The sequence below is a fragment of the Anolis carolinensis genome, chromosome 1, assembly GCF_035594765.1.
Source record: "Anolis carolinensis isolate JA03-04 chromosome 1, rAnoCar3.1.pri, whole genome shotgun sequence".
NCBI classification, from domain to species: domain Eukaryota; kingdom Metazoa; phylum Chordata; class Lepidosauria; order Squamata; family Dactyloidae; genus Anolis; species Anolis carolinensis.
In genome coordinates this window covers 33,135,293-33,148,187 of record NC_085841.1, presented here as the reverse complement: position 1 = coordinate 33,148,187, position 12,895 = coordinate 33,135,293, and the positions used below count along the sequence as shown (strand labels likewise).

The 12,895-nt window shown below is 40.0% G+C and overlaps 1 protein-coding gene across 1 annotated transcript in view; it reads left to right on the top strand.

Annotated features, from left to right (window-relative positions):
• ush2a (usherin) overlaps positions 1-12,895 on the top strand; it is a 617,513-nt gene that overhangs the window by 545,049 nt on the left and 59,569 nt on the right. Inside the window, exons 63-64 of the mRNA XM_003216022.4 lie at positions 4,587-4,814; positions 10,200-11,716. Of these exons, the coding sequence (XP_003216070.2) occupies positions 4,587-4,814; positions 10,200-11,716 (1,745 nt within the window). The remainder of the gene's footprint in view (positions 1-4,586; positions 4,815-10,199; positions 11,717-12,895) is intronic.

Here is a 12,895-nt window from a genome sequence, read left to right as displayed (position 1 = left end):
ATGAGTCCTGAACATTGCCTAACACTGGCCATAAAAATAAATATGTAAATAAATAAATAAATACATCTAATTAATGGGGAATGCCTTCCCTTCTGCAGTGCAGCAGCCTCACCTGAAAAATTATCAGCCTCTGGATATTATCTATGTTGTGGTGATATTATGCCAATGGTAGGCTTTTCCCTGCTCTCTGCTGGCACTCACCCCACATGTATTTGCGTGGAGACAGTTATGAACTTAGATTGGAAAAAAGTCTCCATCCCTGCTGCTTTGATAAAGAATAATTATTGATCTGATGTTACGTTTTTATAGCCCATTTTATTCATTTTATTTTTATTCTGCTTTTCTTCAAGACAATCATGTTGAAACATGAATTTAAAACTATTCAAAAGGGAATGAAAATGTAATAATGGTGATAACAGAAGTACAGCATGCCTCAGTTAAATGACCGGCTGAAACAATTATAGGTCTGGGTAAACTAAATGGTATTTCTTTACCTGCTGGGGGAAAAGAAAAAAAACCTAGATTTCTGTGGGATTGAATTTTTCAGTCGTAAATATCTACCACCATCCGCCATATCCTATGACTATGGATGCAGTCTTATATAAATGCTTTGCGGTTTGTTGATGTTTTATGCTTTCTAGTCATATCTGACTTATGATGACCTAAAGGTGATTTTCATGGGATTTTCTTGGCAAAATTTATCCTAAGGGGATTTTCCTTTGTCTTCCTCTGAGACTGAGAGAGTGTGGCTTGCTCAAGGCCACCCAGTGAGTTTTCATGGCTGAGCGGTGATTTGAATCCTGACCTCCATAGCTTCAGTCCAGCACTCAAACCACTATACCACACTGGTTTAGCACAAAGAAATGCTCACTGTGCTGTGGGCACTGACAGCTTACTTCTGTGCAAATGTGTTTAGGATGGAACAAAAAATGTGGATTTCTTTGTCCTCGATATCTGATTAACATACTGCTTTATATTAGCTTGGTGCTCAAACCTTTCTTGGCATCAATGACTAGGAATTCCTAACAATAACAATGCTTTCAGCCCCGCTTTTCCATTTTCATTATTAATCTCACCAGTGTTTGCCCTGTTTAATGGGGTGGGGGAGGGAAGAATAATTGTCATTGAAAAATGTATTTATAATCAGTACTGGTGGCATATAAGAGTTTTAATATTCAGAATGGACATTCAAATACTGAACTATATTTATCTAAAAGGAAAGCTCATTGTTGTGAGAAAATAACTATTTAAATATTTATCATCTAACTTTTAATATTTTAAAAAAGAAATGATTATTTTTTCTGGGAAAAAGTTCTCAGATCTGGCAGCTTAACAGATATTTAAATATTTAAAGGTTAGAAGTGCTGGCTTTTAGCCATTTAACACAAGGCTATAGAATTGACTTGTGACTTCTATGCACTGTAAAGAGATATCACAAAAGTGGAAGAGGAAAAATGTGGTCTAATCCAAGGTTGATTGGATTAGACCCCTCGGTGATCTGCAGGACTTTATCATCATCATTTATTTAAATAAAGCCATCAAGGGTACATACCTTTTCTCCAACTGTTCCTTTTTGGTACAGACAGTCCCCTGCCATCCCAATCTTTTCAGTAACTTTTTAAATGTCCCATGATCATATCACAATAGCCAGATGAAGTGTCCCACTTCGACTGGCTTCATGAAGGAAAGAGAGGGGCAGTGGGGCAAACTGGTCATTCCCTATGCACCTCCCTCTCACAACACTTTGCCCAACCAACATGGGAAGTTTCGCCCTTCTGAGGAGGATCTGTGCTGGCTCCCGTGCAATGCGGGAAACCTCCCATGTTGCACGGGAAATTTTCAAGGATGCTTCCACCCTGGTTGGGGGATGGGGCCTCCACTGGAAGTTACACAATGTCATGTGATGACTGGTATGGCCTCCATCCCCAAAGGAGGCTGGAAGCATCCTAGAACACTGGATTTGGTGAGTGTGATGAGATCACTAGTCTCTCTCTCTCCACCTTCTACTTTCCTCTACTTTAAACTTGCTTTACTTGCTACAGAGTGGAATCAAAGTACAAAAGTGGTTTCCACTGAACTCAGCAGAGAAAGAGAAGAGATAGACCACACTTGACATACTCAGTACTCTCAGGCAAAAGCCAACTGCTGCAGCTGTTCCTAACTTATTTATTCTTCCTCACTGGTACTTTTTGCTATCTAGACCACACTTTGTTCTTGTATGTCCAATATTAATCCAAATTTTTGAATGTGAAATGTTGGAAGGTGTGTACAACCTCACCTAGGGGAAGGAACAAACAGTCCAGAAGCTCTCAAACATTGGTCTCACAAGTGTTTTCAACCCCACCCAGCTTAGTCAATGGACAAGGATTCTAGTAACTGAAGTCTAAAAGATCTAGAGGATCACAGATAATGGAATCATGAGTGATCTACAGTCAGTCACCAAGAACTTCTGATTCTAATTTTTTTAGCAACAGCAACCAGAAGATTTTCCCCTCCTGCTTCTGAATTAGATTGCAGAGAAGTAGAAAGATTGTGATTTATAATGTCATGAGAGATAATGCCATACATGAGTGGGTACTGTACCATCTTGGCTTATTAAACTCGCCAGTGGAGGGTTGGTTGATTGGTTTACAGGAATCACCAATGCCTCTCTTCAACAAAGACATATACTGTCTTCCCTCAAAAAAGCAATTGTGAGGCCCATATTGAAGAAGGCGGCCTTGGATTCGTCATTATTGAACAACTACCAACCAATCTCCAACCTCCCATTTTTGGGCAAGGTCCTGGAGAGGGTGGTCACTTCTCAGCTCCAGGAATTCTTGGATGAGACCAATTATCTGGATTTGTCACATTCTGGTTTCAGGCCTGGTCATGGCTTTGATCGCCTTGGTGGATGATCTCCGCAGAGAACTAGATAGGGGGAGTGCATCCCTACTGGTTCTCTTGGACATCTCAGCGGCGTTCGATACCATAGACCATGGTACCTTTCTGGTGCGGCTCTCAGGAATGGGTCTTGGGGGCATTGCTTTGCAGTGGCTCTGCTCCTTCCTGGAGATCACACCCAGATGGCGAAGCGGGGGGATACCTGCTCAGACCCTTGGCCTTTGACCTGTGGGGTCCCGCAAGATTCTATTCTATCCCACATGCTTTTTAACATCTACATGAAACCGCTGGGTGAGGTCATCCAGGGTTTTGGAGTTCAGTGCCAACTCTAGGTAGATGACATCCAACTCTACTACTCTTTTCCACCAAATTCCAAGGAATCCACCCAGACCGTAAACCAGTGCCTGGCAGCAGTGACAAACTGTATGATGGCGAACAAGTTGAAGCTTAATCCAGACAAGACAGAGGCCCTCCTGGTCAGTCATGGGACCAATTGGGGTACTGGGTGGCAACCTGTGCTCGATGGGGTTGCACTCCCCTTGAGGGCACAGGTCCGCAGTTTGGGGGTCTTTCTGGACTCATCGCTGATGCTTGAAGCTCAGGTATTGGTGGTGACCGGGAGGGCCTTTGCACAATTAAAACTTGTGCACCAGTTGTGACCATACCTCGAGGAGTCTGACTTGGTCATGGTGGTCCATGCCTTAATTACATCCAGGTTGAATTACTGCAATGCTCTCTCTGTGGGGCTGCCCGCGAAGACGGTCTGGAAATTCCAGCTGGTTCAAAGGTTGGCAGCCAGGTTTCTAACTGGTGTTAGTTATAGGGAGCATACATTGCCCCTATTAAAGAAGCTCCACTGGCTGCTGATTAACTGCCGGGCCCAATTCAAGTTGCAAGTATTGACCTATAAAGCCCTATACGGCTCAGGCCCTGCTTATCTCCACAATCGCATGATCAGGCAATCCCCTACTTTATCCACCTTCTGTAAGGAACTGAAGACCTGGTGCTTTCGGCAGGTTTTTGAGTAATCTATTCTGGTATACCACCAACCTTTGGCCCTGAAATATGCTGTATAAGACTCACCCATCCATAAACGGGCTATGTTAATAGATTTGGCTAATGACCCTTTGATCAAGGTTTGTTGTAACTGTTATTTATTGTTTATTTTAATTGTATAGTTTTACCTCGTTTTAATAATGTGTTTTTTTATGCTGGCTATGTAGTTTATGCTGTTGTTTTATGATTGGAAATCACCCTGAGTCCCTTCGGGGAGATAGTGCAGTATATAAATAAAGTTTTATTATTATTTATTATAATTACTACTACAACAATAACATCTCAGTAATCAGTAATTGTTCAATCAGTGACTAAAATAATCCAAATAAATTTAGCACTCATATCTGTGCCATTTATGAAACATCTGTACTGCTCTCTTTGTATATCTTTTAGTCTTACCAAAAGCAGTATCAAGAGTGTCCATCGTAAAAAGATTACATTCAGTTCTTTACTCTGTATACACTGAACATTTATTGAGAAGGAACTAAAGTCAGAATAATCAGGAAATGAAGGGGAGTAGGGAGAGATCTGTACACCAGTTTGACATCCATGAAAGAAAACACATAAGTTTAAATATAGAAATGGTGGCGGCAGCAGCACAGTGTTTGCGATTTTCTTTATTTTCTTTCATTTATGTTTTGCTACAGGGAACCTTGCATCAAACCCATTTATTTGGTCTGAAGCCATTCACAACATATCACATCCATATTGTTGCTGTAAACAATGCTGGGCACGTTTCAAGCCCGTGGACCTCCGTGTGCACTTTGGAAGCTCCCCCAAGTGGCCTCAGTAACTTTACTGTGGAAAAGAAGGAGAATGGCAGGGCACTTTTGCTTAAATGGGCAGAGCCTTCCAAGCCCAATGGTGACATTAAGGTAATTGAAACCTAGAAACTTATTGAATGTAAGAGAGCTGGGGGGGGGGGGGGGAGAGGGAGAGAGAGAGAGAGAGAGAGAGATGTAAATATGAATTCATATTCTTCATATTCAATTCTTTCTGGATACAAAGCCAAAATTATTGTCACTTTTAATATGTTGTGAGTGATAGCTGCCCCAGTACTAAATGAGAGTGGAAGGTAAAAACATGAATCCAGAATTTTTGTAGGCTGCAAGGCCAAATATTGTTTGTGGTTTATGGGTATGGGCAGACACAACATGAATGGACTGTTTTCAGAAGCTGGATGCTAAGTGGAAGTCATAGTTCATGTCCGTCTACTTTCTCCCTGGATATAAAACTTGCATGGAATATCCAGAGGTTTAGTCAACTGGAGTAGCTAAACCATCAGAATAAACTTCCAAGCTCTTGCTGAATCCACAGGAAGTTACCAAACAGCACTTCACCAAGGGTCTCTTCAATCTTGGAGCTGTTTCTAGCTGAAAATTATTCAGTTAAAAATATAACATTCTGCCCAGGCCAATTGCATGAAGTTGGGTGGGTTAAATGCACAATACATATGATGTAAGAGTAAGATTTTTGCAGAAAATTATTCATAATTACATCATGACTTCCATATTTGCAGGGGATGTATTCCCGAATTTACTGTGGTCAGAGAAAACTGTGGATAATAGTGAATCCTATTAAAATTAACAACTTCCATTAGAATTACCATAGACTCTCACTTGAGGACCTAGAGATATCAGGTTCTTCAGCAAGACTCTATGATAACCTCCAAAAGAAGCATAACATATAATTGCCTGGGGGAGCCTAGAAAATTCCTAGAGGGAATATTTTGTCAGATATAAGTAGGTAGGTAGAACTGCAGGTACTGGTCAGAAGGTATGAGAATCATGTAATTCATTTTTCTTCTGCATTTTCTTTAGCTAAATGTATGCTTCAGTGCAAACGTTTCAGTTTTTTTCTTTCATTTTCACTGCAATTTATGGTTGAAGGATATACATAAGTAGAGAGACTCCCAAATGCAAGATCGCTAGGTTTTTATAATCATTTTATAACTAATGTTCTTTTGATACATGTTGATCTATATTATTGGAATTTTAAATCAATGGTATCCTGCAGCTGCAGTTAGACCATTATGCAACATGAAATACTGTAATTTCTCTGCCTAGGTTGTTTTATGGTATTGTGGTAAAAGTGTGTGTTACAATATGCAACCGAGAAGCATTACTTTTCATGAGCCATATCCCCCCATTTTAGGCAGGAAGTTTCCTCAACACCCATCCAGCATTTATTCTTTGAGTTCTGTTGCATCTGGGTGGAGTGGGAAGAAACATGCAGCAAGGCTGTGAGGCTGCTTAATGCTGCCAATTTCTTGCCCACTCCTTTCTGTTTATTTTCACCACCCCTTTTACGAACACTGCAGCAGAGGGGAAAAACAGCCCCTGGGTGGTGCAATGGTAAGGATTAACCCCACTGAACTCAATTATCAGGGTGAGCAAAAGGAGACACCAGCTTTTTCTTTCAGGAACACAATTTCTCAGCCTTTCTTAACACAAAGGTTTGAGCAAGTGGTGGTGGTTTCTCCCTTACTTCCATTTCCATATGGAAGTACTGCCACATGTGTCTTTTCTCATTGGGCAGGGCAGCCATTCAGCTATATGTGACAGAACTTACAGCTCCTTAGAGGGATTTAAGCTTTCTCTCCTCATTTTTCTTCCTAATGGGCAATGGACTTTATTGCACAAGGCAATCAAACCTTATCACACAACACTTTTGATAGCAACCAATCTCACAATGTTCTCATCACCTATTTTGTGAAATGAGTCTATTGACATCAGGGGACAGGATTGTATTTCTCTGTCACTTTCCCCCCTCACTATTACCAAGCTATTTATTTAATATTCTTCAGTAATATTTCTGGATTTTTTTAAACTATCACTTAAACTATAAAATTGCTTTTGAAAATTATAAAAACAAATTATGGAGCAATGGAAGTATGGGAAGATGGTGTTACAAGAGCATGCAGAAGTACAACCACAAGACCTTAGATCAGCACAATTACTCAAATGAAAAGAGGTGCAATAACAAAAGTGTTCATTCTGGTATTTATCGTCTTTCTGATTATACAACTGCCATGAAATAGTGGCTTCATGTGATAAAGTCTAATGTGTCGAGGAGACCATTGTCTACCATTGTGTCACAGAGAATCTGAACATAGCTCCTAATTTATCATGCCAAAACTCTTTGAGACATCTTTTTTTTAGATGCAACTGGGTTTGAAAACATGTGCTCTGCAAGCTCTAGATAGCAGAATCACTCACACTGCTTTATTGCAGCCTCTACTATAAACGTGGGAAAGAAAAAAGATTGCTATTAATGATTGCCACTTCTTAGTGGCAAGAATAGCTTTTCTTTTGAAATCAAAGTGGCATTTTAAGCACACTTAAAAAAAAACCCAGCATGCTTAAATGTAACATACAGTTTTGTCCCAACTTCACATGAGTTTTCCAGCATGTGAAGAATACTTGTAGACTTTTTCTCCTCAGTGAGAAAGAATGTCTCAACATATCAAGGCACCTAGTAAAATTGTCTATAATTAGGGACTTTGTTTGCAAAATATTTGTTGCTGTTGTGCAAAAAACACTGAAAGTCTGCTGTGTAAAATATTTATTTCATATGCAATTTTGTGTCAAAAAGGTATTTTTGCACAAAACTGATTTTTCACCAATATGGAAAAACCTCTAGCATGTCAGAGGGTGCAAAAACATCTGAAATATTTCACTCTTGTGTATTAGAATTGATAGATGTTTTAATCCCAGACAGATTAGTAATATGATCTTTTCACACAGAATTACTTAATTAGACTGAAAATCCAATTGCTGGTCCCATTTAAAGTAAACCCACAGCTGAGTTAGTCATCTCTAATGTAAAGTCCACTCGAGTTCAGACCAGCAGTTGCCTTTCCAGTTCACCATACCAACTTAGCCAATTATTGTCAGATACTTTCCTTCCAGAAGTCCAATAAAATATAGACTATATTATATCCCCTTTTAATCATTAGTATAATACTGATTCCCTACCACCACCACTTAACTTTTACATAACCTTTGAAGCATGCCAGACTGAGACATGGTGAGTGGTTCAATGATCTCTCTTCAAGTTTCCTAGCATCTTCAACTAATGATGTCTCAGTAAAAATTCAAAGCTTGGTCCTCACACTTGGTTCTTTGAGATGCAGTCAAGTTCAGGAAAAAATCATGTTAACACCTATCATAATTGCAATGAAACTTTGTAAGAAATAAATGAAGTTAGATTTTCTAGTGACTTTATTATATGAACCTACTATTCCACTATAGTAGCTTTATCATTGATAGTGGGGGAAAACATACCACATTGAGCTCTCTCAATATCCCACCTCTCTTCTTTAGTGCAAATTCACCAGTTCACCAGTCTCTGGCTCCACAATTGTATTTTTGCACACCTTCATAACCCTGCCTTCCTGCTCTACTGCTATTCCTTGATTTTTTAAATTACTTCTAGTTTTTGAACAATTGCACAATTCTAGCATTTAAAATTAAACAAAAAGCACAAATATAAATATAATATAAAAGAAAAACAGCAGTTTGGCGATAGCAAGGGGGAGACTGGGGGAGAGGAGAAAAATCCCACCTCTGATGTCAATTTACTACTGACAGGCAGGAACAAAAGTGGAAAGGATTCACTGCACCAAGGTAGGTGACCCAAACATTGTGGGGTTGGAAGCTTTTGATGGGTTTTGCCTGCTAATAGTTAGGGATGGAAGAATCACAGAGGGGAGGCTGACCAGCAATGGGTTGTACACAAAGTCATGTGATAGAGACCATCACCAAAGATGACATTTCAGCTATAAAACTGATTTTGCCTGCCTCGTGTGATAAAGTTGGGCTTTAGCACAGCAGGTTAAACCACAAGCTGCAATAAATCTTGTCACTCAAGAGGTTGACAGTTCGAAGCCTGGATCAAAGTGAGTTCCTGACCTTTAGCCCAGCTTTTGCCTACCTAGCGATTCGAAAACAAAATGTGAGTAGATAAATAGGGACTGCTTAAAAGCAGGGTGGTATTTTAAAGACACCCAGAAAATTTGATCAAAAGAAGGAAGATATGAACAAAAGCCCTTCAGCAGGGAGATGGAGCAACAGAACCAAGCACCAGCTGAAAACGGGAAAAGCCTATATACATACCTATGTTTCAAATTGTCTGTCTTGTTGTGTATTAAACGACATTGAATGTTTGCCACATATGTATGTTCTGTGATCCACCCCGAGTCCCCTTTGGGGTGAGAAGGGCAATATATAAATACTGTAAATAAATAAATATCATGGTAACACATCATGCTTGTATGCCAACTGCATTCATTCCTGGAGACTCCAGACCTGGCCTAAGTGGTGCAAGCATTGGTTACATCCAGAATGGACTATTGCAACATGTTCTACGTAGATCTGTCCTTGAAGAGTGTTCAGACATTGTAGTTCATTCAGAGAGCAACAGCCAAGCTTCTGATGGGTGCTAACTTCAGGGAGCATACTGCGCCTGTCCTGAAGCAACTCCATTGGTTGCCTGTCTGGATCCAAGCACAATTCAAGGTGCTGGTCATCACTAATTAAGCCCTATATGGCTTCAGGCCAACCTATCTGGAGTGCCATGTCCCCTTTTATATCCCAGGGCATGAACTTAGATCAAGCAGGCAAACTTGAATCGTCACGCAAGCTCCTACCAGTACGTGACAATGCATAAAAAGAGAAGGTTCCTTCTCGGGTGCAGTCCCAGACCTCTGGAACTCCCTCACTAAAGAACTTAGGTCTGCTCCAACTTTGCTCAACTTTAGGGAAGGGGTCAAGACTTTCTTATTTAACTAGGCCTTTAATTGATCCATGGCAGGAGAGGGGGATTTTATGATCGGGATCGAGGAGGGATATATGCATGGAGGGGGCTATGGTTTTAACTGAAAGGTAGGATTTTATTGATTGTTGTTTTATTATGGTCTTATTTATCTATGGGATTTTAATGTGTGTATTATGTTTGAAGCTGCCTTGGGTCTGTGAGAAAAGCGGGATAGAAATATCAAAAATAAATAAATAAATAAATAAATAAATAAATAACTATGGGAGCATTTCAAATGCCATTTCTTATGCCCTGATATGAACTTGATAATCTCTCTGTTTTTAGAGTTCCAATGAGCTGCAGATTTGTATAGAGCATGTACATGCCTTTGCATAATTTGTGGCCTACATTTGGCATACTGAATTTCATGCAATACATGCCTGAACTATAGGACTCTGCTGTTAATATTTTTCTGGTAACATATGAATTTTTTCCCCTTCCAGATTTACAATATTTTCAGTGACAACCATCTAGAATACAGTGGCTTGTCTCGTCAGTTCCTTTTCAGACGCCTGGAGCCTTTCACTCTGTACACTTTGGTTCTTGAAGCTTGCACAGTAGCTGGCTGCACCCGCTCTTTGCCCCAGCCGATTTGGACAGATGAAGCCCCTCCTGCTTCTCAGATGGCACCTGTAATTGAGTCAGTGAATGCAACCAGCATTGGAATAAAATGGTCTGAGCCAATTAATTCAAATGGAAAAATAATACGCTATGAAGTTATTCACAGAAACACCAAAGAACATGCTTCAGGGAAAAATGCAACAACAGAAGAAGAGAAAATTGTTTTCACAGAATACAACACTGGGAGTAATACATTTGTATATAAAGCTGAAGGTTTGCAGCCGTGGACTAGTTATGAATATAAGATACGTGCCTGGAATTCAGCAGGCTATACAGATAGCTCTTGGTCGGTTGCAAAGACCAGTCAAGCAGCCCCCAATGGCTTGGCCCCACCTATCTTCAAGTATATTCCAGGAAGCCCAGAGAAAATATTGATTTTATGGTCCTCTCCAGAAGAACCCAATGGCATTCTCCAGTCATACAGACTACAGAGAAATAGTGTTCCATATCCTTTTAGTTTTGATGCTAATACTTTTAATTATACCGATGAAGACTTGCTACCATATTCAGAATACCTCTATGCAGTCACTGCTTGTACAATGGGAGGCTGTTCTACCAGTGACCACACCAGAATATGGACACTAGAGGCAGCTCCAGCAATAGTGAACCCTCCTAAATTGGAAGATCTAAGTTCTACCCATATGAACTTATCTTGGTCACCACCCCAAATTCAAAATGGAGAAATCACAAAATACATTTTGAAAGTAAATGGCGAAGAGCTCTATGTTGGAAACAGTTTGTTCAGGGCAGTGTTGAATCTACAGCCCTACACTAAGTATGACATCACTTTAGTTGTGTGTACAAATGGGGGGTGTACAGCTAGTATATCCAAATATTTTTGGACAATGGAGGCTCCTCCGCTTGACATAGATGCCCCCAGGTTGCTGGTGACAGGTTCAGAATCAATAGAAGTCACATGGAAGCCTCCTGCAAATCCAAATGGTAAAATCCTAAGGTATGAGCTGAGAAGAAATGGATTTCTGATTTATTCAGGTTTGGAAACACGTTATCATGACTTCATGCTGACTCCAGGAAAAGAATACAGCTATGCTGTTAGCGCAAACAACAGCCAAGGAAGTATTACTAGTACTGTTGCTATAATTAGAACGAATCCTTCTGCCCCTTCTGGAATGTCCCCTCCTAGACTGCAGGCACGGTCCCCAGAAACAGTTTTGGTTACTTGGGATCCTCCAGCAAAAGTCAATGGTGATATAATCAATTATACCATCACTACTCGGGATCTTATTAAACCAGAAAAGAAACTTGTTCAGATAGATTCATCTCATGTTTCTTTTGGTAGGCGGTCCTACACCTCAGAAGAACTAGAACCCTATCACAGGTATGTTGTGAATACTGTAAAATGTGTGAGTTAATGTTTTGCATTATTCTAATGATCATCACATTCCCCATTAGGAAACTGGATTTCAACAAGCAGCATTCATGTCAAAATCAGACAACTTACAATAATAGAACAGTGGTAGATCCTGTGTCTAAATGGAATAGAAGAGATGGTGGTAGTGTCCATGGTTTCTAGAAGTCAGAATAAAAATTAATATTTTTTTTGCCCATTTATGAGAATTCAGAGGCAGAAACTTCCAAGACATATAAGATTTACCTTATATATTCATGTGCCGTCCGCCGGACAATAAAAAACTATAAAACTGAAACGTGCTGTCCTTTATCCGGGCGAACTGCAAATCCCTATAAGCTGTCCTATAGATATTGAACGACTGAGTCTGGATAACTTCAAAAAAGGATGTTTATTCATACAAGGTTGTAAACCTGGCACAGATCTTAAAGTTGCAGAAAATGAAACAAATTTCTATAGGTTTTAGTCACAGAATTATCCCTGGTTCCAGAAGGCAAAGGTGATTATAAAACCACTATACCCTAATCACGCTGCCTATATTAGAAGGAGAAACTCTTTCCTTCCCTATCTTTACAGCAAAGATTAGTTCTAGAAGCGATGGAATAACTCTGCTCCTCTAACTAGATTTCCTATTCCAGATCAATATAATTCAATACTTATCTAATTTGGATAGGCTTAGATTGGCCTGGTTTTGAGGATGATTTGTCCCAGTTAGCCTTGCACAGCTCCAGCACGTTGGAAGACTATAGCCAGAATGAAACTCTAAAATGGAGACTAGACCCTGGTAAAAAGGGCGGTCCTAAGATGTTGCACTCTTTGACCAATCACTGCAAAGAAAACTGCAGCCAGCTCTTGCAGATTCCAAGCCACTTTTCCTAGGCTTTTGCAGCCAGAGGCTCAAACAAAATGTAAAGGAGGGAAAACAAACAAACGACCAATAGGTAAGGCAAACCATCGTCCTGGGGGACGGAACACTCCCCGCTAAATTCCCAGGATGTGGGAATTTACCAATCAAAAACATACAAACACCTTTGTATACACAACAATAAAACAGTATAAAACTTACACACTTTGGACAAGCAACACGAGATTGCTGGTTGGTCTGTCCAGGACAGACATTTTGTCCTTACTATGAGTCTTTACCTGAAC